General features: G+C 47.1%; 2 protein-coding genes across 3 annotated transcripts in view; one reads left to right on the forward strand and one right to left on the reverse strand.

Moving 5' to 3' along the window:
- GUCD1 (guanylyl cyclase domain containing 1) overlaps nt 1-18,797 on the forward strand; it is a 37,414-nt gene extending 18,617 nt beyond the window's left edge. Inside the window, exons 2-6 of the mRNA XM_063913040.1 lie at nt 10,224-10,308; nt 11,311-11,476; nt 11,835-11,926; nt 17,537-17,778; nt 18,154-18,797. Of these exons, the coding sequence (XP_063769110.1) occupies nt 10,224-10,308; nt 11,311-11,476; nt 11,835-11,926; nt 17,537-17,778; nt 18,154-18,245 (677 nt within the window). The 3' untranslated portion in view covers nt 18,246-18,797. The remainder of the gene's footprint in view (nt 1-10,223; nt 10,309-11,310; nt 11,477-11,834; nt 11,927-17,536; nt 17,779-18,153) is intronic.
- Nucleotides 18,798-19,232: 435 nt separating this feature from the next.
- Nucleotides 19,233-24,342, reverse strand: part of UPB1 (beta-ureidopropionase 1) — a 129,707-nt gene continuing 124,597 nt past the window's right edge. For both annotated transcript variants that reach the window (XM_063913039.1, XM_063913038.1), the window contains one exon: nt 19,233-19,482. In XM_063913039.1, the coding sequence (XP_063769109.1) occupies nt 19,399-19,482 (84 nt within the window). In that variant the 3' untranslated portion in view covers nt 19,233-19,398. The remainder of the gene's footprint in view (nt 19,483-24,342) is intronic.

The following is a 24,342-nucleotide window of genomic DNA, read 5'->3' on the forward strand; positions in this document are numbered from 1 at the left end:
ATCAGTTAATACCTGTACAGTCGTCTCAAACACCGTCAGGGGCTATAAAACGCCCGTTACCTCAGGTCGATACAGACACTGACACGGACACTGACTCCAGTGTCGACGGTGAGGAAACAAACGTATTTTCCAGTAGGGCCACACGTTACATGATCACGGCAATGAAGGAGGTTTTGAACATTTCTGATACTACAAGTACCACAAAAAAGGGTATTATGTGGGGTGTGAAAAAACTACCCGTAGTTTTTCCTGAATCAGATGAATTAAATGAGGTGTGTGATGAAGCGTGGGTTTCCCCCGATAAAAAACTGCTAATTTCTAAAAAATTATTGGCATTATACCCTTTCCCGCCAGAGGTTAGGGCGCGTTGGGAAACACCCCCTAGCGTAGATAAGGCGCTCACACGCTTATCAAAACAAGTGGCGTTACCGTCTCCTGATACGGCCGCCCTCAAGGAACCAGCTGATAGGAAGCTGGAAAATATCCTTAAAAGTATATACACACATACTGGTATTATACTGCGACCAGCAATCGCCTCAGCCTGGATGTGCAGTGCTGGGGTGGCTTGGTCGGATTCCCTGACTGAAAATATTGATACCCTGGACAGGGACAATATATTATTGACTATAGAGCATTTAAAGGATGCATTTCTATATATGCGAGATGCACAGAGGGATATTTGCACTCTGGCATCAAGAGTAAGTGCGATGTCCATTTCTGCCAGAAGAGGATTATGGACGCGACAGTGGTCAGGGGATGCGGATTCCAAACGGCATATGGAAGTATTGCCGTATAAAGGGGAGGAGTTATTTGGGGTCGGTCTATCGGACCTGGTGGCCACGGCAACGGCTGGAAAATCCACCTTTTTACCCCAAGTCACCTCGCAGCAGAAAAAGATACCGTCTTTTCAGGCTCAGTCCTTTCGTCCCCATAAGGGCAAGCGGGCAAAAGGCCACTCATATCTGCCCCGGGGCAGAGGAAGGGGAAAAAGACTGCAGCAAACAGCCTCTTCCCACGAACAGAAGCCCTCCCCCGCTTCTGCCAAGTCCTCAGCATGACGCTGGGGCCTTACAAGCGGACTCAGGCACGGTGGGGGCCCGTCTCATTCAGCGCGCAGTGGGCTCACTCGCAAGTGGACCCCTGGATCCTGCAGGTAGTATCTCAGGGGTACAAATTGGAATTCGAGACGTCTCCCCCTCGCCGGTTCCTGAAGTCTGCTTTTACCAACGTCTCCCCCCGACAGGGAGGCGGTATTGGAAGCCATTCACAAGCTGTATTCCCAGCAGGTGATAATCAAGGTACCCCTCCTACAACAGGGAAAGGGGTATTATTCCACGCTGTTTGTGGTACTGAAGCCGGACGGCTCGGTGAGACCCATTTTAAATCTGAAATCCTTGAACACTTACATAAAAAGGTTCAAGTTCAAGATGGAGTCACTCAGAGCAGTGATAGCGAACCTGGAAGAAGGGGACTATATGGTGTCTCTGGACATCAAGGATGCTTACCTCCATGTCCCAATTTGCCCTTCTCACCAAGGGTACCTCAGGTTTGTGGTACAGAACTGTCACTATCAGTTTCAGACGCTGCCGTTTGGATTGTCCACGGCACCCCGGGTCTTTACCAAGGTAATGGCCGAAATGATGATTCTTCTTCGAAGAAAAGGCGTCTTAATTATCCCTTACTTGGACGATCTCCTGATAAGGGCAAGGTCCAGAGAACAGTTAGAGGTCGGAGTAGCACTATCTCAAGTAGTACTACGACAGCACGGATGGATTCTAAATATTCCAAAATCGCAGCTGATTCCGACGACACGTCTGCTGTTCCTAGGGATGATTCTGGACACAGTACAGAAAAAGGTGTTTCTCCCGGAGGAGAAAGCCAAGGAGTTATCCGACCTAGTCAGGAACCTCCTAAGACCAAGCCAAGTGTCAGTACATCAATGCACAAGGGTCCTGGGAAAGATGGTGGCTTCTTACGAAGCGATTCCATTCGGCAGATTCCACGCAAGAACTTTTCAGTGGGATCTGCTGGACAAATGGTCCGGATCGCATCTTCAAATGCATCAGCGGATAACCCTGTCTCCAAGGACAAGGGTGTCTCTCCTGTGGTGGTTACAGAGTGCTCATCTCCTAGAGGGCCGCAGATTCGGCATTCAGGATTGGGTCCTGGTGACCACGGATGCCAGCCTGAGAGGCTGGGGAGCAGTCACACAGGGAAGAAATTTCCAGGGCTTGTGGTCAAGCATGGAAACGTCACTTCACATAAATATCCTGGAACTAAGGGCCATTTACAATGCCCTAAGTCAGGCAAGACCTCTGCTTCAGGGTCAGCCGGTGTTGATCCAGTCGGACAACATCACGGCAGTCGCCCACGTAAACAGACAGGGCGGCACAAGAAGCAGGAGGGCAATGATGGAAGTGGCAAGGATTCTTCGCTGGGCGGAAAATCATGTGATAGCACTGTCAGCAGTGTTCATTCCGGGAGTGGACAACTGGGAAGCAGACTTCCTCAGCAGACACGATCTTCACCCGGGGGAGGGGGGACTTCACCCAGAAGTCTTCCACATGATTGTGAACCGTTGGGAAAAACCAAAGGTGGACATGATGGCGTCCCGCCTCAACAAAAAACTGGACAGATATTGCGCCAGGTCAAGGGACCCTCAGGCAATAGCTGTGGACGCTCTGGTAACACCGTGGGTGTACCAGTCAGTGTATGTGTTCCCTCCTCTTCCTCTCATACCAAAAGTACTGAGAATCATAAGAAGGAGAGGAGTAAAGATTATACTCGTGGCTCCGGATTGGCCAAGAAGGACTTGGTACCCGGAAATTCAAGAGATGCTCACGGAAGACCCGTGGCCTCTACCTCTAAGAAAGGACCTGCTCCATCAGGGACCATGTCTGTTCCAAGACTTACCGCGGCTGCGTTTGACGGCATGGCGGTTGAACGCCGGATCCTGAAGGAAAAAGGCATTCCGGATGAAGTCATCCCTACCCTGATCAAAGCCAGGAAGGATGTAACCATACAACATTATCACCGTATTTGGCGAAAATATGTTGCGTGGTGCGAGGCCAGGAAGGCCCCTACAGAGGAATTTCAACTGGGTCGTTTCCTGCATTTCCTGCAAACAGGACTGTCTATGGGCCTCAAATTAGGGTCCATTAAGGTTCAAATTTCGGCCCTGTCAATATTCTTCCAAAAAGAACTGGCTTCTGTTCCTGAAGTTCAGACGTTTGTCAAGGGAGTACTGCATATACAGCCTCCTTTTGTGCCTCCAGTGGCACCTTGGGATCTCAATGTAGTTTTGGGATTCCTAAAATCACATTGGTTTGAACCACTCACCACTGTGGACTTAAAATATCTCACATGGAAAGTGGTAATGCTGTTAGCCCTGGCTTCAGCCAGGCGTGTCTCAGAATTGGCGGCTTTATCCTATAAAAGCCCTTACCTAATTTTTCATACGGACAGGGCAGAATTGAGGACTCGTCCTCAATTTCTCCCTAAGGTGGTTTCAGCATTTCACTTAAACCAGCCTATTGTGGTGCCTGCGGCTACTAGGGACTTGGAGGATTCCAAGTTGCTGGACGTAGTCAGGGCCCTGAAAATATGTTTCCAGGACGGCTGGAGTCAGGAAATCTGATTCGCTGTTTATCCTGTATGCACCCAACAAGCTGGGTGCTCCTGCTTCTAAGCAGACGGTTGCTTGTTGGATTTGTAGTACAATTCAGCTTGCACATTCTGTGGCAGGCCTGCCACAGCCAAAATCTGTAAAAGCCCATTCCACACGGAAAGTGGGCTCATCTTGGGCGGCTGCCCGAGGGGTCTCGGCTTTACAACTTTGCCGAGCAGCTACTTGGTCAGGGGCAAACACGTTTGCTATATTCTACAAATTTGATACCCTGGCTGAGGAGGACCTGGAGTTCTCTCATTCGGTGCTGCAGAGTCATCCGCACTCTCCCGCCCGTTTGGGAGCTTTGGTATAATCCCCATGGTCCTTTCGGAGTCCCCAGCATCCACTAGGACGTTAGAGAAAATAAGAATTTACTTACCGATAATTCTATTTCTCATAGTCCGTAGTGGATGCTGGGCGCCCATCCCAAGTGCGGATTGTCTGCATTACTTGTACATAGTTATTGTTACAAAAATCGGGTTATTGTTGTTGTGAGCCATCTTTTCAGAGGCTCCTTCTGTTATCATGCTGTTAACTGGGTTCAGATCACAAGTTGTACGGTGTGATTGGTGTGGCTGGTATGAGTCTTACCCGGGATTCAAAATCCTTCCTTATTGTGTACGCTCGTCCGGGCACAGTATCCTAACTGAGGCTTGGAGGAGGGTCATAGGGGGAGGAGCCAGTGCACACCAGCTAGTCCTAAAGCTTTTACTTTGTGCCCAGTCTCCTGCGGAGCCGCTATTCCCCATGGTCCTTTCGGAGTCCCCAGCATCCACTACGGACTATGAGAAATAGAATTATCGGTAAGTAAATTCTTATTTTTTTACTAAAATATTGTTAAAACGTGTGTTTTCACACCATTTTCACATTATTTTAGCATCACTATGAGAGGGAACTAATACCCCTTTCACATCTCCAAAGCCGGATCCCACCCGGGAATTGGAAACTGGTCCTTTCTGAGTGGGATCCGGCATTGGAGACTCTCCTTACCCCTTTTGTGGGCTGTCCGACCTGGCAATATGCCGGGTCAGTTGCCATAGCGTCAGGGGGCAGAGGTGGAGGCGTCACTGGGAGATGAGCTCATCTCCGCGCCGCATCTCCCTAGCTAGTAAACGGGTCCCGGGTCGCATCGACACGGGAATCCGTTTATGCAGCCACTGACCCGGTATTCAACCCGGGAATAACACTGCTTATAACCCGGGATGAATTACCGGGTCAGGCGACCCGGGAATTCTGAGTTGGCGCTTTCACACCGCACACTTGACCCGTGTCAACCCGGCAATATGCCGGGTCGATACCGGGTTATTTGTGCGGTGTGAAAGGGGTATCAGAGGGAGTTCATAAAATTATCCTCCAACCCAGGCCTGGCCAACCTGTGGCTCTCCAGCTGTTGTAAAACGTTACATCCCAGCTTGCCTTGTCAGAGTTTTAGCATTCCCTAATAGCAAAACTGTGGCAGGGCAAGCTGGAACTTGTAGTTTCCCAACAGCTGGAGAGACGCATGTTGGCCAGGCCTGCTCCAATCCGTTAAATTTGAATTATATTAGAAAGCATTTCATGCTTCCCTTAATTGTTATGGGAGATGTGATCTGCTCAAACTTACTCAAGTCTAATTGTGAAAAAATACTAGAGATCCCTGTAATAACGGCATCTTTAGATGGCATTATTAGGGCTTCACCCTTTTCACCTACTCTAGCTCAGCCTTCCTTGCCTGCTGGCAGGGAAAGCAAAGCTCTGTCCGGCGCCTGTGCTCACCCATGTCCGTCTGCTGTCTGATAGACATTGCACCCAGGGACCGGTGATCAGTGAGCCACCAGGTAATTTCTATACGACACAAATCAGATAACTGGTCATAGTGTAGAATCATAGAATCAAATGACTGGAGCTCCCCGATCACCAGTCCTGGGTGCAGAATGTGTAAGCTTCGTGGAGTGGAGAGGGTTGGCAGCCATGGGTTGTTTTGCATACTCTTAGAAATGTGCGTCACAGCAGCCCATATGTAGGGCCTCCTCTTCAAAAATTGGGGTGTCACCTTACCCCAAAACAAGGACGGTACAAAGTATGGTATGAAGAGATGGCACAGTTATAGGCGCTAACTACCTAGGATACATGTATCATATACAGAATATGAATTTAAAAAAAGGGAGAAGAATATCAATACGTTCCTTTGATGTCAATTCTTGATTTCTGTATACTTTTTACGTTGTTCTTCACTCGTTTCCAATGTCCATATAGCATGTGAAAAAAATAATAATAAAATAACAATGTGATAATTTTTCTAGACAGTCAGGCGTACCCCAATCACAATCAAAAGAGTAGTTCTATACATATAAAGGTTTCTTTTTACGAAATGATGAACCGAAAGTTCTCGCGTACAATGACGTACCATAACTCGCATCAAACAGTGATGAAAATATACACATCAAGGTATCTTTTAAATGTTGATTTAGCTGTAATTTTGCGTACCACACTCTCACTGGAATAGCAGGCTTTCTACTCCTATCTGGGTTTCTTTTCGTACACTTCTGTAGGGTATATTCTTTCTCCAAAATTTTCACAGCATATGTGTACCATACGTTAAAAAAAATAAACAAAATCCAATCCAGAGTTATGGTACGCAATTAATCTATGTACTCTTGGGTGGAGGGTCGATCACTACCCACAAAAGAAACTGCTATATATACACAGACTTTGCCTATTCACTGTGAGTGGGGTACGCTAACCTAAACACTCTGAAGTCCTTTTCATATAATAATAATAATAATATTATTATTATTACATAACACTACACATTGGATTTTGTTTGTTTATTTTTTTTACGCATGGTACACATATGCTGTGAAAATTTTGGAGAAAGAACGTAAAAAGAAACCTTTATATGTATAGAACCACTCTTTTGATTGTGAGTGGGGTACGCCTGATTGTCTAGAAAAATTATTTGTTGTTAGTCATCTGTTTCACAAAACAATATCACACTGGTTTTTTGTTGTTGTTTTTTTTCACATGCCATATGGACATTGGAAACGAATGAAGAAGAGCAATGTAAAAAGTACACAGAAATCAAGAATTGACATCAAAGGAACATATTGATATTCTTCTATTTTTTTTTTAATTCATATTCTGTATATGATACATCTATCCTAGGTAGTTAGCGCCTACAACTGTGCCATCTCTTCATACCATACTTTGTATGGTGCAGGCACAGTCTCTGTATTTTTTGTGAAGAATACCCTGAGAGTGTGGGAAGAGGATTCAGAGCAGGGGTGGGGAACCTCCGGCCCGCGGGCCTTATCCGGCCCGGAGGCAGCCGCCGAGTGTAAAGCCGTTTGCGGCGCACGGCTTCCTGGAAGATGTCGTTTTCTCTACACTGTGCACTGTATTCAATGTACAGTGTGAGTAAACTACATCTCCCATGATGTAGTGCGTGGCAGACGGCTCAGAGAGGTATGAAGCAGCTGTGTAAAGCCGTCCCCGGTGCATGGCTTCCTGGGAGATGTAGTTTTCTCACACTGTGCATTGTATTCAGTGTACATTGTGAGAGAACTACATCTTCCTTGATGCCGCAGCTGCCCTTCCCATGGGCCTTTGCTCCGCGCCCGTCTCCAGCATTGCAGGTAGCAGCGCGGCCACCTTGAGGGAAGACCGGTGCATACTCTGGAGCCGCCGGTAAGAATACATACAGTGCAAGGGGGAGGGAGTGTAACTGTTAGCGTTAGTGTGGTACAGAGCAGGAGAGGGAGTGTCAGTGTGTTGCAGGGAAGGGGAGGGAGTGTGAGTGTCAGTGTGTTGCAGGGGAGGGTGTGTTGGGGTCAGTGTGTGGTACAGTGCAGGGAAAGGGAATGTGAGTGGAGTGTCAGTGTGGTTCAACGCAGGGGAAGGGAGTGTGAGTGGAATCAGTGAGCGAGGGGTATTTCTGTGGGCAAGAAGTTTCAATGTAGAAAATACTCTTGCTTTGAGAAGGGGATTTAATGCCACGCCTACTTTCCTAGGAGAGTGTGTGCATGGGGATGGGGGGCGCTTAAAAAATGGCCCGCGAATGATGTCGAAAAAATCCAAATGGCCCTTGGCATGAAAAAGGATCCCCACCCCTGATTCAGAGGGACAGAGTTTTCTAACATGCCACAATTTGTGACACATTTTATTGTTGTGGCAGGATAGCTGGTCAGGAAAGCAGTTGTCCCGTGAACCTTAACACTACCACTTGTTGTTGGCGAAAGTTTAGACTGCAGAATACCGGCCGGCTGTGTTACTGCACATGCACATCCTTGGGTTACACGTGCACTGTAAGGGCTCAGGTACCCGAATGGATCCCTTCCCACATCCAGACCAATTCCCATAAAAAGCAGCAGAGTTTTCAGACATTGAAGAATAGTATAATTACAATGTTCCCTTTCTAGTGGATAAGGACATCATGGAACATTGGGTCTACAATGTACACAGGCAATATCTGTGCTATTTCCACGCGACTGTGGCTTCTTATTCACTTCTGTTTCCTGTATTGCTACATTAATAAATGGCTCAATATTGTAAGTATTTAAAGTAGACCATGATGAATATGCCCCCTATTTCTGTTTTTATTTGTTCAATGCTTGCAGAGGCTGAGTAGATCAATGAAATATTGGCTAGAGGTGGCTGTTGATGTTTGGTCTTGCCTATGAGCTGTAATTTCAGACTAATAGCTACTAATTGATGAGGAAGGTTGAGGTATACTGAGCAATGACAGGTTCTACAGTCCCCTTGAACATTGTCCTCAGTTTGTGTATTAGCGGTGCACCTCATACTACTTTCACATCGCACAAATAACCAGGGTTGACACGGGTCAGTGTGCGATGTGAAAGGGGCCTTGGAGAATTCCCGGGTCGCCTGATCCAGTAATTCAACCCGGGTAATAAGAAGGGTTATTCCCGGGTTGAATACCGGGTCAGGTGCAGTGTGAATGGGTTGCCGGGTCGATGCGACCCGGTACCCATTCACAGCATAGGGAGAGGCGGCGTGGAAATGGACTCATCAGTCATTTTAGCAGTACTAATTTGAGGTGCACACTGATGCTATCATGATTTGACTTCAGCACACAATGGGCCTAATTCAGATCTGTTCGCTCGCTAGCGTTTTTCGCTGCTCACCGATCAGGCAACTACTGCTCATGCGTATGCACCGTAATGCGCAGGCGCGCCGTACGGTTACAAAGCGGATCGTTGTTGTGCACTGGTTCTAGCGAAGTAGCCGTTCGCTAGGAGAGTGGCAGGAAGAGGGCGTTTGTGGGTGGCAACTGACCGTTTTCTGGGAGTGGTTGGAAAAACGCAGGCGTGTCAAAGGGTTTGTAGGGCGGGTGTCTGACGTCAATTCCGGGCTCGAATAAGCTGAAGTGATCGCAGCGGCTGAGTAAGGTCAGAGCTACTCAGAAACTGCACAAGCTGTTTTTGTACAGGGTGGTTGCACACGTTCGCACACTTGCAAAGCTAAAATACTCCCCTATAGGCAGTGTCTATCTGTTCACAGCGCTGCAAAAAATAGTTAGCGAGCGAACAGATCTGAATTAGGCCCAATGTCTCTGAGATGAGAGAAGCAAACTGCACAATCCAGAATAGAGACTTAGTTAATCCACTTTCCAGCTGGTTTGCGGAGGTTTCCTCTTGTGTTTGGCTGCAAATTCCGATATATTGAAATGGTTAAAGTAGTAATTGAAAGTCCTCTGTGTGTCTAGACTGGGAATAGACTTTTTGTTACAGCAGTTTGTCCATTATTATATGCCTCACTGTTGCTACAGTATGTATTTGTCTATGAATGTGTTTAACTTTGCAGTTAACCATATCATTTGCTAAGTGTGTGTGTGTGTGTGTGTGTGTGTGTGTGTGTGTGTGTGTGTGTGTGTGTGTGTGTGTGTGTGTGTGTGTGTAAAAGAAAAACAATATATTCCCTTTTTTCCTCTCATGTGTAAAGCTCATTGGCTGCCCTTTAAATATAATTTTTAGCATGATGTGAGATTGGGGTATGAATCATATGCTGGGCATACCGTTAGAGAAAATGCCTTTCTGACAGCCTGTAACCCAGCAGATAAATTCAGCATACTCTGTGACATTTTCCTGTTCCTTCTCTGTGATGAAACGGGTGACATGTCTGTAGCTCAGCTGTGGCAGCGCAACTCCAAAAATATTACATTGGACGAATTGCTGTATGGTTCAGCATGTCCGACTGATCGATATTTTGAGATTAGTTGCGCAAATACACAATTCAATTAGCTGGGTGATCTGTTGATATCTGGATGCGGTTGGGATCCCGATATAAAATGCAGACGGCTGCTTCTCGACTGTCAGAATCCCGCCAGTAAGTGCTGAGGTTAGGTTTAGGATTAGGCACTATGGGAAGTGTTAGGGTTACGCTGTGGGAGGGGGGATGTTTAGGGTTAAAATAATCACCGGGATCCTTAACGTCTGGATGCTGCTATCGGCATTCTGATACCATCCCCAAGTGGATTGCCCAGATAACTGTACTTTTTGTTTTTGTCTTAAAATAGTGTGGCATACAAACAACAAAATCATGTTCTGTCACATTTTAGGTGATCATGTCCAACTGAAGGTGCCGCTCATCCAGCAGTCTTATCATTGGGATTGTGGCCTGGCATGTGCCCGCATGGTACTGCAGTAAGTTACTGTCTTGTGTTAAATGGGTGTGTACTAACTAGAAAATCTTGTATGACGTTATGGATTGTTCCATTTGCCTTCTTTGGACACCTAGTATACTTTTCATCTGCAGCCAGGTTCTGTTTACAGGTAGAATAGATCTGACAAGTTTTTTTTTTTACTTACAGTTTAGCTAAAGGCGTACTAGCAGAGTCATGTGCATGAGACAGTGATAATTGCTGTGGGGGCGGATACTGCTGTGCTGTTCTCTCCACAATGTAACAATAAGCCACATGCCCCATTAATATTGCGGAGAGAAGGAGCAATGTAGTCACTTACATGATAGATCAGTGGTTCCCAAACTTGGTCCACAAGGACCCCCAGCAGTTTACATTTTCCAGGTCTCCTCATAGAGTCACGAGTGAAATAAATACCTCCACACGTTGATCTTTTAAAATGTGTCAGTGGTTTTCAGACAGAAATGTCTGAAAATCCTGGCTTTTACCCGGCTTTTATTCCGTGTCGTTATGCCGGTCCCTGCCTGACTCCCCTTTCGCGCAGACAAGCAAATTTCTCAAGAATTTCTACCCGGTAAATTGTGGATCAATGCGGGAATTTTGTCTATGTTGAAATTGCAGAGTTTCCGATCCTGGTAAATTCCTGGGTTGAAGTTGACCCTTTCACACAGAAAAAGGACCCGTGTTGATTGGCAAATTACAGGGTAGAACTTCTTTACCTGGTAATTTGACTTTGTGTGACAGGGCTATGAGTAATGAATACACCTGTGCTCCTGCTAGGTGACCTGGAAAACATGAACTGTTGGGCTCCTGAGACCAAGTTTGGGAATCCCTGAGCTGGAGCATCATTAACTTTAGAAAACAACTGTTTTATATGTCCATTTGAACCTCTATGGCGATTGTAAATGATGTACATTTTACATTTTCTGTGCTATAGACAATTGTATTACTACTGGATGACACCCTCTCATAAGCCCTATGTGTATCCTTCTCCACCACCTTGTAGATACCTGAATCTCCTGCGTGAAGAGGAATTCCAGAATGCGATGCAGGAGCTCCAACTCACTAAAAGTATCTGGACCATTGATCTGGCTTATCTAATGCACCACTTTGGGGTACAACACAGATTCTGTACACAGACACTGGGGGTAGACAAAGGATACAGGAACCAAGTAAGTCCTTTTCTTTTAGACTAGTTACGAGCCCCTCAAAATGACTGAACGGCATAACCGTAATATCGGTGCCGACAGCTGTGCGTGCCCAAATGGAGCAACACTGGAATTTCTTCGTCAAGTGCCATCTAGAGGCCGACAACACGCATTACACTTAAATTCCACCCCCTTCCCCATAGATGTGAGGTGCAGTGTTAGCCTTTTATTATATTGGATTATTATTTTGCACTTGTTCTCTCATAACAGAAATGCGGGCTCCTTCAGCCAGGTGGAATGTATCCTGTTTTTGCATTAATGGGATCACAGCAGTATGTTTTATGCTACAGTATATGACTTATGGATGTTCATTTTTCTGTAGTCCTTTTACAGGAAGCATTTTGATGCAGAGGAGAACAGAGTGAACCAGCTATTTGCCCAAGCCACAGCTCGTGGTGTGAATGTAGAAAAACGGTACAGATTTTGTTATGGGATCTTTAACGTTATTTGTAATGTAATTTTCTCTATCGTCCTAGTGGATGCTGGGGTTCCTGAAAGGACCATGGGGAATAGCGGCTCCGCAGGAGACAGGGCACAAAAGTAAAGCTTTCCGATCAGGTGGTGTGCACTGGCTCCTCCCCCTATGACCCTCCTCCAAGCCAGTTAGATTTTTGTGCCCGGCCGAGAAGGGTGCAATCTAGGTGGCTCTCCTAAAGAGCTGCTTAGAAAAGTTTAGCTTAGGTTTTTTATTTTACAGTGAGTCCTGCTGGCAACAGGATCACTGCAACGAGGGACTTAGGGGAGAAGAAGTGAACTCACCTGCGTGCAGGATGGATTGGCTTCTTGGCTACTGGACATCAGCTCCAGAGGGACGATCACAGGTACAGCCTGGATGGTCACCGGAGCCTTGCCGCCGGCCCCCTTGCAGATGCTGAAGTAAGAAGAGGTCCAGAATCGGCGGCAGAAGACTCCTCAGTCTTCTAAAGGTAGCGCACAGCACTGCAGCTGTGCGCCATTTTCCTCTCAGCACACTTCACACGGCAGTCACTGAGGGTGCAGGGCGCTGGGAGGGGGGCGCCCTGGGAGGCAAATGAATACCTATTTTGGCTAAAAATACCTCACATATAGCCTCCGGAGGCTATATGGAGATATTTAACCCCTGCCAGAATCCGTTAAGAGCGGGAGACGAGGCCGCCGAAAAAGGGGCGGGGCCTATCTCCTCAGCACACAGCGCCATTTTCCCTCACAGAAAGGCTGGAGGGAAGGCTCCCAGGCTCTCCCCTGCACTGCACTACAGAAACAGGGTTAAAACAGAGAGGGGGGGCACTAAATTGGCGTTAGAAATATATAAAAAAGATGCTATAAGGGAAAACACTTATATAAGGTTGTCCCTATATAATTATAGCGTTTTTGGTGTGTGCTGGTAAACTCTCCCTCTGTCTCTCCAAAGGGCTAGTGGGTCCTGTCCTCTATCAGAGCATTCCCTGTGTGTGTGCTGTGTGTCGGTACGTGTGTGTCGACATGTATGAGGACGATGTTGGTGAGGAGGCGGAGCAATTGCCTGTAATGGTGATGTCACTCTCTAGGGAGTCGACACCGGAATGGATGGCTTATTTAGGAAATTACGTGATAATGTCAACACGCTGCAAGGTCGGTTGACGACATGAGACGGCCGACAAACAATTAGTACCGGTCCAGACGTCTCAAAAACACCGTCAGGGGTTTTAAAACGCCCGTTTACTTTAGTCGGTCGACACAGACACAGACAGGGACAATCCAGTGTCGACGGTGAATAAACAAACGTATTCCTTATTAGGGCCACACGTTAAAGGCAATGAAGGAGGTGTTACATATTTCTGATACTACAAGTACCACAAAAGAGGGTATTATGTGGGATGTGAAAAAACTACCGTAGTTTTTCCTGAATCAGATAAATTAAATAAAGTGTGTGATGATGCGTGGGTTCCCCCCGATAGAAAATTATGGGCGGTATACCCTTTCCCGCCAGAAGTTAGGGCGCGTTGGGAAACACCCCTTAGGGTGGATAAGGCGCTCACACGCTTATCAAAACAAGTGGCGGTACCGTCTATAGATAGGGCCGTCCTCAAGGACCAGCTGACAGGAGGCTGGAAAATATCATAAAAAGTATATACACACATACTGGTGTTATACTGCGACCAGCGATCGCCTCAGCCTGGATGTGCAGAGCTGGGGTGGCTTGGTCGGATTCCCTGACTAAAAATATTGATACCCTTGACAGGGACAGTATTTTATTGACTATAGAGCATTTAAAGGATGCATTTCTATATATGCGAGATGCACAGAGGGATATTTGCACTCTGGCATCAAGAGTAAATGCGATGTCCATATCTGCCAGAAGATGTTATGGACACGACAGTGGTCAGGTGATGCAGATTCCAAACGGCACAAAGGTGTATTGCCGTATAAAGGAAGAGGAGTTATTTGGGGTCGGTCCATCGGACCTGGTGGCCACGGCAACTGCTGGAAAATCCGCCGTTTTTACCCTAAGTCACATCTCTGCAGAAAAAGACACCGTCTTTTCAGCCTCAGTCCTTTCGTCCCTATAAGATCATATCTGCCCAGGGATAGAGGAAAGGGAAGAAGACTGCAGCAGGCAGCCCATTCCCAGGAACAGAAGCGTTCCACCGCTTCTGACAAGTTCTCAGCATGGCGCTGAGACCGTACAGGACCCCTGGATCCTACAAGTAGTATCCCAGGGGTACAGATTGGAATGTCGAGACGTTTCCCCTTCGCAGGCTCCTGAAGTCTGCTTTACCAAGGTCTCCCTCCGACAAGGAGGCAGTATGGGAAAAAAATTCACAAGCTTTATTCCCAGCAGGTGATAATTAAATTACCCCTCCTACTACAAGAAAAGGGGTATTATTCCACACTATATTGTGGTACTGAAGCCAGAAGGCTAGGTGAGACTTATTCTAAAAAAAAAAAAAAATTTTTGAACACTTACAAAGGTTCAAATCAAGATGGAGTCACTCAGAGCAGTGATAACGAACCAGGAAGAAGGGGACTATATAGTGTCCCGGGACATCAGGGATGCTTACCTCTATGTCCCAAATTTGCCCTTCTCACTAAGGGTACCTCAGGTTCGTGGTGCAGAACTGTCACTATCAGTTTCAGACGCTGCCGTTTGGATTGTCCACGGCACCCCGGGTCTTTACCAAGGTAATGGCCGAAATGATGATTCTTCTTAGAAGAAAAGGCGTCTTAATTATCCCTTACTTGGACGATCTCCTGATAAGGGCATAGTCCAGGGAACAGTTGGAGGTCGGAGTAGCACTATCTCGGATACTGCTACAACAGCACGGGTGGATTCTAAATATTCCAAAATCGCAGCTGATCCCGACGACACGTCTGCTGTGCCTAGGGATGATTCTGGACACAGTCCAAAAAAAGGTGTTTCTCCCGGAAGAGAAAGCCAGGGAGTTATCCGAGCTAGTCAGGAACCTCCTAAAAACAGTGCATCATTGCACAAGGGTCCTGGTAAAAATGGTGGCTTCCTACGAAGCAATTCCATTCGGCAGATTTCACGCAAGAACTTTTCAGTGGGATCTGCTGGACAAATGGTCCGGATCGCATCTTCAGATGCATCAGCGGATAACCCTATATCCAAGGACAAGGGTGTCTCTCTCTCCTGTGGTGGTTATAGAGTGCTCATCTTCTAGAGGGCCGCAGATTCGGCATTCAGGATTGGATGCTGGTGACCACGGAGCCCAGCCCGAGAGGCTGGGGAGCAGTCACACAAGGAAAAAATTTCCAGGGAGTGTGATCAAGTCTGGAGACTTTTCTCCACATAAATATACTGGAGCTAAGGGTAAATTTATAATGCTCTAAGCTTAGCAAGACCTCTGCTTCAAGGTCAGCCGGTATTGATCCAGTGGGAAAAACATCACGGCAGTCGCCCACGTAAACAGACAGGGCGACACAAGAAGCAGGAGGGCAATGGCAAAAACTGCAAGGACTTTTCGCTGGGCGGAAAATCATGTGATAGCACTGTCAGCAGTGTTTCATCCCGGGAATGGAAACTGGGAAGCAGACTTCCTCAGCAGGCACGACCTCCACCCGGGAGAGTGGAAACTTCATCGGGAAGTTTTTTCCACATGATTGTAAACCGTTGGGAAATACCAAAGGTGGACATGATGGCGTCCCGTCTGAACAAAAAACGGGACAGGTATTGCGCCAGGTCAAGACCCTCAGGCAATAGCTGTGGACGTTCTGGTAACACCGTGGGTGTACCAGTCGGTGTATGTGTTCCCTCCTCTGCTTCTCATACCTAAGGTGCTGAGAATTATAAGACGTAGAGGAGTAAGAACTATACTCATGGCTCCGGATTGGCCAAGAAGGACTTGGTACCCGGAACTTCAAGAGATGCTTACAGAGGTCTTATGGCCTCTGCCGCTAAGAAGGGACTTGCTTCAGAAAGTACCATGTCTGTTCCAAGACTTACCGCAGCTGCGTTTGTCGGCATGGCGGTGGAAAGCCGGATCCTAAGGGAAAAAGGCATTCCGGAAGAGGTCATTCCTACCCTGGTCAAAGCCAGAAAGGAGGTGACCGCACAACATTATCACCACATGTGGCGAAAATATGTTGCGTGGTGTGAGGCCAGGAAGGCCCCACAAAGAAATTTCAACTCGGTCGTTTCCTGCATTTCCTGCAAACAGGAGTGTCTATGGGCCTCAAATTGGGGTCCATTAAGGTTCAAATTTCGGCCCTGTCGATTTTCTTCCAGAAAGAATTGGCTTCAGTTCCTGAAGTCCAGAAGTTTGTCAAGGGAGTATTGCATATACAACCCCCTTTTGTGCCTCCAGTGGCACTGTGGGATCTCAACGTAGTTCTGGGATTCCTCAAATCACATTGGTTTAAAACCAGTCAAATCTGTGGATTTGAAGCATCTCACATGAAAAGTGACCATGCTCTTGGCCCTGGCCTGGACCAGGCGAGTGTCAAATTGGTGGTTTTTTCTCAAAAAAGCCCATATCTGTTTGTCCATTCGGACAGGGCAGAGCTGCGGACTCGTCCCCAGTTCTCTCCCTAAGGTGGTGTCAGTGTTTCACCTGAACCAGCTTATTGTGGTGCCTTGCACCTACTAGGGACTTGGAGGACTCCAAGTTGCTAGATGTTGTCAGGGCCCTGAAAATATGTTCCAGGACGGCTGGAGTCAGGAAAACTGACTTGCTGTTATCCTGTATGCACCCAACAAACTGGGTGCTCTTGCTTCTAAGCAGACTATTGCTAGTTGGATGTGTAATACAATTCAGCTTGCACATTCTGTGGCAGGCCTGCCACAGCCAAAATATGTAAATGCCCATTCCACAAGGAAGGTGGGCTCATCTTGGGCGGCTGCCCGAGGGGTCTCGGCTTTACAACTTTGCCGAGCAGCTACTTGGTCAGGGGCAAACACGTTTGCTAAATTCTACAAATTTGATACCCTGGCTAAGGAGGACCTGGAGTTCTCTCATTCGGTGCTGCAGAGTCATCCGCACTCTCCCGCCCGTTTGGGAGCTTTGGTATAATCCCCATGGTCCTTTCAGGAACCCCAGCATCCACTAGGACGATAGAGAAAATAAGAATTTACTTACCGATAATTCTATTTCTCGGAGTCCGTAGTGGATGCTGGGCGCCCATCCCAAGTGCGGATTATCTGCAATACTTGTACATAGTTACAAAAATCGGGTTATTATTGTTGTGAGCCATCTTTTCAGAGGCTCCGCTGTTATCATACTGTTAACTGGGTTTAGATCACAAGTTGTACGGTGTGATTGGTGTGGCTGGTATGAGTCTTACCCGGGATTCAAAATTCCTCCCTTATTGTGTACGCTCGTCCGGGCACAGTACCTAACTGGCTTGGAGGAGGGTCATAGGGGGAGGAGCCAGTGCACACCACCTGATCGGAAAGCTTTACTTTTGTGCCCTGTCTCCTGCGGAGCCGCTATTCCCCATGGTCCTTTCAGGAACCCCAGCATCCACTACGGACTCCGAGAAATAGAATTATCGGTAAGTAAATTCTTATTATTGTACCATTTGTACTAATAGATGTCATGATTGCAGGAGTGTTACAATACAAGAACTGCAAGCTCATCTATCCCAGGGACACGTGGCCATAGTACTAGTGAATGCGGTTCTGCTGCTGTGTGATCTCTGTCCTAGCCGTGTTAAGTACTGCTGTTTCCTTCCCACGGGACAGAAGTGCTTCTGTAGAAGCAGTGATTACCAGGGCCACTTTATTGTGCTCTGTGGCTACAACAGAAGCTCTGGCAGCCTTTTCTACAACAATCCTGGATATGCTGACAGTGAGTAATCAGTTTCACTTTCGTTTTGCACAATCTTTTTCTACCGTTAAGGGCCCTACACACTGACCGCTGAGGTGCTCAATGGCCGATGCCGACGACCCGGCAGGGGGGTGGGCTGACAGGGGGAGTGAATATACCACCCCCCCCCGGCCTCATAGCCCTGCATGCTAATATGGATGATATTGTCCGAATTGGCTTGCAGGCATAACCGAGCTGGCACCAACGATGAACGAGCGCAGGGCCGCACATGATTGGTGCCTACACACTGAAGGATATGAACGATCTCATTCATATCCTTCTGTGTAATCGGTAAATGTGTAGGGCCCATTAGTCGAAGTCTACCATCCTGGAATATTATCTTATCTTAATCCTCAGGATTGTGTCGGACAAGCATCAATAACTTTGAAGAAGCCCGTAGCAGCTATGGCACAGACGAGGACATACTCTTCATCTATGTGGACAGCTGAACCCAGAATGGAATATGACGCAGCATAATACTTTTCATGTATGCAGACCCATGTTTGCAGCTCATGCACTACAGAGACATTACTACAGTTGGACATAAACGAAAACCAGTGGATCCAAAAGGCAGCTGAGAGGACACGGACTATTCACCTATTCCAGAGGGAATTATTTATAATATGTCAAGCTATGCATTAAGTATTGTAACTTAGGTGGTAACCCACAGTACACTCACAATAGTGCAATAAAAGCTGTGCTTCTACACAATAGCATATAAACCTGCATAGTACACCAAGTTTATCTGCTGGACAAGTATGCAAGTTATGAGGGGACGGCCACGTGGCATTATGTGAGCTGACCTAAAGAACTTCAATTACTGATTTCTGCTTCTTCCATTTAAGGGACTGGATAGCATAAATGGACAGGGTGTGTACATTTCTAGAATGCTCTTATTTTGGGTGTGTGAAGAATGTGGTTGTTTTGGTTTATTTTCCTTTCTTTTTAAATTCAAATAACAGCAGGGCACCAAAAGTGCAAATAAAGAGGCGTTTTATACACCGGTTTTGTGCTTGTCTTTAATATCTAGTTGGCTTATTCACAGTTGCATGATGTTTGGTTTTTTAAGAATTTTTTTTATATAATACCAAATGAAACAGTATGTGTATTGAAGTAATGCATCACGAAAGAACTGCTAGTTATGTCTCATTAGCATACATGAGAAAAAGTGTTTACTGGGTTAATTGTGCAATGGTAGTATCTCCTTCTGTGATATAGATCAGGGGTTATCAACCACTATCCTCAAATACTGTACCACAAATAGGTCATGTGTTGTCTGTGGAAATAGTTGGGATTATTATTATACCAGCAAAATAGACTTGCTCCATGTGCATGATTAAAGAATTCAAAACATCACTTGTTGCTGGTACTTGAGGGTTGAGAACCAATGATAGAACTGAATGTCGAACATTGGTACAAAGAGAGACAGACATGCGTCTTGGAAATTTCGATTTTATTGATATACACATTTGTATAGACAGGATGAGGTGTGGAAAAATCACTGGCTAAACATCTACCATACACCTGTTGCACCTCTAAGGGTTCATCTCTCGTGACATTGTTGCAGTAACAGCCTTTATCTGAATTTTATTCATTGTCCAGTTACTCTCGCACAATGTCTGGTTGGAAATCCGGTCTCACAGCTTGGGTTAGCTCTGCAGCATACATTTCATGGCGTCCCGTCATCTGCAAGCAGGAAAACCGATTAGAGATAATGATAATGTTGCCAGAGATTACATTGGTATACTTACGAGAGAACTCCTGTCCTTGGAGTGCACAATCTATCAAATGGCAAAATCTCTAACCCAACTGCTGTTACATTTTGCAATCTTTTAAACAATGTTAAAATAAATTCAGACCAAGAGCTAATTTGTTTCAGCTGGGGAAGCCTTAAATGGTTGTTACTTCTGTTGTGTAAGCCCTAAACGTATGGGTTGATAATATTGCAGAAGCCTTTGCCATAGGCATGAAAGGAGACTTTGGTAAAGGCCTGGCTAAGTAATGCCCAATGTAACCATAGTTTTGCTTAAAAAAACAAGCAACAATGTAATTGGGATGATCTAGACTGTATCTTACAAGACCTGAGGAAAGTGCAAAAGGGCCGGCTTGTTGGACATGCTATAAAAGAGAAAGTGTATCAAGGCTGGCTTGGGTTTCTTCCTGTGAAAGTGTCCTTGATAGAAGTAGGGAACACAGTATGTTATTTTAATGGTTATGATCATGTGGTTCTGGTAAACGAAAGGGCAGATGCCTTATCCCTGAAATAGATTTATTGGTGTATGCTTTATCACAATAGCATTATGGCTGGGCAGACCAAGATCTCTACTGCTGTTGGAGATGAAAATAAAACCTCCTTAAATTCTACTGAAGACTCAATTTAATTATGAGATGTAGGAATTTAGAGCTATCCCATATAGTATACATTACTTTACTTTATTGTAGGTTAAGACAGTCAAATTTTAATTTGATTTAGTTTTTCCTTTGGCAATATCTTTAGAATTGACCTCATCTTTATCTCTCCAATAATGTATACACAATGCTTTCCATACTGGAGTTGACAAAGGCTTTATGGGCCCTACTGTTCAATAGTCTAGTTTATAAAAACAAAAATAAGCAGACATCCAGTAACAAGTGTATGTATGTGTGAGAGAGATATATTATTATTCAAATATATGTAATGGTCTGTTCTAAACTTTCACTGAATTCTACTGTAAAATGTGGTTTTCTTGCTGCGCATTTCCTCAGCCAGTCTCAAATGTGCTTTGTTGGAAATTTATTAAATTCTGGTGGTTTGGTGAGTGAAACCATTGACAATTTACCTTTTTAAGACAACTGCATTTATCAAGAGCTGTATGCAGTGGTAAAATCAAATTGTGTCTACTGTAGGTGGGAATTCTTCCTCCTGATGCCCCTGGTCAGGGTGCACAGGCTAAAATAAAATCTCTAGTTTAATAAAACTGTGCTCCTTTTCTCAATAGTTTCTCATATCTTAAATATAACCTTTTGGGGGGCGTGGCCACGGCGGCAAGCGGGTAGGCAGAAGGATTAAGGAGCTCCCTGGACAAAATATCCTGCAAACATCCTGGGCTCTATTTCAAGCTGCCTCCTAGCTCTAATCCCGACTATCAGCTCTGGGGAAGCGGCGGGCACCACCGGAAGACCCCTGCAGGAGTTCCCAGCTCGCGCCAGCCGCCGCCCGTATCTCGGGCCTAGGCCGCTGTTGAATCCCCGGCCTCGATTTCCGGAGCTCCGCCGGGCCGTCGCGGGTGCACGCGTCGCGGACCCGCGGTGACGACTGCATCCCACAGCGCCTGAGGTGTGCGGCGCCCCCCCTCCTGCACCCCTGGATACCTTACCGGGACACTCATATTCCTCTGGTGCCTGAGGTCAGTGAAGCTGCTTGAGGAGGGGAGAGTCTGTGGGCCCGGCGGCCATCTTGGCTGCAGCTTCCAGTGCACTTCCTCCCTGTATGAAGCTGTGTCTATGAGGGGAGTGCAGGGCTGAGGGAACTGAGGAGGACCATACTGCCCTATCTATCTATCACTGCCAGTCTATATTATACTATATATTTTGCAGGGACTCTCTGGTCCCCCTTCCTCTTTCTGTATTACTGCTGGATGTCCTGGGCCCTGGAGTGCTGTCGATATTGCATTTATCATCCACTGCTGTACTTTCTGACACTGAATATCGGGACTTTGAGCGCAGCTTGGGCCTTGATACTATGGTGAGGGTCGGCCAGAGTGCGGCCGCGGCTAAATTGGAGAAGTTTGCCCGCCAGCCTGCTGCCCAGCCGACGCAGTCATCTCCTAAGCCCTCCCCTCCTACCAGACCGACTCCCCCGGCCGGGGCTGACTTGGGTGCAGCCATCTGCTCCTTCCATTCAACAGGTCCTGGAGGCCATAGCGGCCAGCGAACAACGCCTGTCAGACAAAATGGAGAAGGTGCGGTGCGATTTATCATTGCTGCGCCAGGACGTCCAGCGAGTCCGGGAGAGAGTGGGCGAAACCGAGACGCGGGTCTCTAATCTGGAGGACCTCCGCGGCCCTCTGCAGCGGTCTGTATCTGCGGTTACACAGCAAGTCTCGACGCTGCAAACTAAACTCCTGGATATGGAGGGTCGACTTCGCAGAAATAATGTGAGATTCGTGGGCCTACCTGAAAGGGAGGAAGGGGCACATCCCGAGGAATTCCTGGAGACCTGGTTGAAAGAGGCGTATGGCCCTGAATCCTTTACATCTCAGTTCGCAGTGGAGCGGGCTCACGAGTACCTTTCAGGCCTTTGCCCCCAGGCGCACCGCCACGAACATTTATTGCCAAGTTTTTGCACTATAAAGATCGGGACTCTGTCTTGCGCCTGGGTCGTGCCAAGGGCCCCCTGCTTCGGAACGGTGTCCAAGTGTCAGCGTTTCCGGATTTTGCAGCGGACGTCCAAAAAGACCGGGCTCAGTTTATGCCCATCTTCGCGACCTGAATCTCCCCTATTCGATGCTGTTCCCCTCTAGGCTGCGTGTGGTGGCGGATGGGGAAACCAAGTTCTTCAGCTCTCCGAGGGAGGCGGCGGCCTGGCTGGACAGATATGCTCCAGGTGTCCGCCAGCTGGCTCCGGACTGACACCCAGATTTCTTCCTACATGGGCCCGCAGTCTGCAAGCATAAGTCCGGGGAGCTTCCTCGTGTTTTAGTGGTTCTGGACTTTGCTGTATAGTGTTATAAGCGCATAAGTTTTTTGTTTTTTTTTGGATCTGTATGCTGTGCATAGTACTGCCGTAGGCTTTCGGATCTCCAGGGTTAGAGTTCTGTTAGGGAAATGTGTATGCCACAGTTCGGGGAGGTATACGGGGAGGGGGGATGTTATGGGGCTGCTGCTTGTTTCTCTGTATTTTTTTTGTTTCCTTTTTTCGTTTTTTGGTTTCTATATATTTACTTGCCAAATTGTGAGGTGATGTTGTGTTATTTAAAGGGGTCTGGCTCGGGGCCTGCGCACGATATGGTTTCAGGGGTGGAGCGCTGTACGTTGTAGATGCCCGGATAGCGTTGATAATGGAACTTCTCCTTCACTTTGTAGGAGATATGAGTGAGGTGTCCCGGACGGTACACTGGTTGTCATGTCTGCCTTAAAAATTTTGGCGTGGAATGTCCGGGGCATTAATATTAAAGTAAAGTGATCCCTCGTATTTAAAATTATTAGAAAGTATGGCCCGGACATTATTTGCTTGAGTGAAACTCATTTAGAGGGCAATAGACTGTTGTCGCTCCGAAGGCCTTGGGTGGGTTGGGCATATCATTCCTCTCACTCCTCCTCTTCCCGAGGGGTGTCGGTTATGATAAAGAGGTCTGTACAGTTTGAGTTGATCACGGTAAATACGGACCCATATGGTAGGTTTGTGTTCCTAGAATGTAAATTGAACTCCCGCAATTTCTTCCTATTGTCTGTGTATATTCCTCCCCCGTTCTCGTATGATGTCCTACAGAAGGCGCCTCATTTATTGCTTCTTCCCCTCATACTCCTGTCATTTGTCTGGGGGACTTTAATAATGTGTCGAATGTCTCTTTGGACAGATGGAGGTCTCCTAGGGATTCAGGGGCGGGGGGCGGCCCGTCTACGTCTAATTCTAAGTTTGCAGATTTTCTACATAGTATGCAATGGGTGGATGTCTGGAGGGTTCGGTACCCTACGCTTAGGCAATACTCCTGCTTCTCCAGTACGTATGGCTCCTTTTCCAGAATCGACCTGGCCCTGGTCTCGCCTGAGCTCTTACCTAGTATAACAGATGTCCACTATGAGGCACAGGGGGTGTCTGATCATTCGCCCCTGCTGCTGTCTCTGGATGTGGAATGCCGGAGAGGACAGTCATATTGGAGGTTGCATCCGTCCTGGTTGGCCCAGCTGGGCGACTGCCCGGATTTAGCGTCCAAGTGGGAGGAGTTTTATGCAGATAATATGGGCTCAGCCCCAGCACCGGTTGTATGGGATACATTCAAAGTGTATTTACGCGGTACACTGATCGGCAAAATTGCCGCCCACAAGATGGCGTGCAGGGCGACGGAGAGGCAGCTTGAAGTTGAATGCAGGGATCTTGAGACCCGCTATTTGGCTGAGGGCACCTCTGCGCTAAGGGCTCGCTGGCTGGTGGCTCAGGAGGCCTGGTTAGCTCACCTTTCGGATAAAAATGCACGCTCCCTTTTGTTTAGGGCCACTAATATCCATATGCAGGTGGACAGACCGGGTAGCTTACTGGCCCATTTGGTGCATTATGACCGTCCTGGGACCACGATAGTGCAGATGTCTAGTCCGGACGGCTCCACGGTAGATAACACCCCTGACATTGCGCAGCTGTTCCTCATACTATAAAGAGGTCTATGACACTCAGCTGACGTGCTCCATGGAGGACTTAGATATGTATCTGACCGATATACCCCTTCCCAAACTTTCCCTCGAGGCTAGAGACGTTCTGGACGCGCCCTTGACTTTGGAGGAGGTGACGGCGGCGGTGGAGATGTCTCCCAATGGCAAGTCCTCAGGAAGCGACGGTATTCCCACTGAGCT

The sequence above is a fragment of the Pseudophryne corroboree genome, chromosome 1 (genome assembly GCF_028390025.1).
Source record: "Pseudophryne corroboree isolate aPseCor3 chromosome 1, aPseCor3.hap2, whole genome shotgun sequence".
Classification (NCBI taxonomy): Eukaryota; Metazoa; Chordata; class Amphibia; order Anura; family Myobatrachidae; genus Pseudophryne; species Pseudophryne corroboree.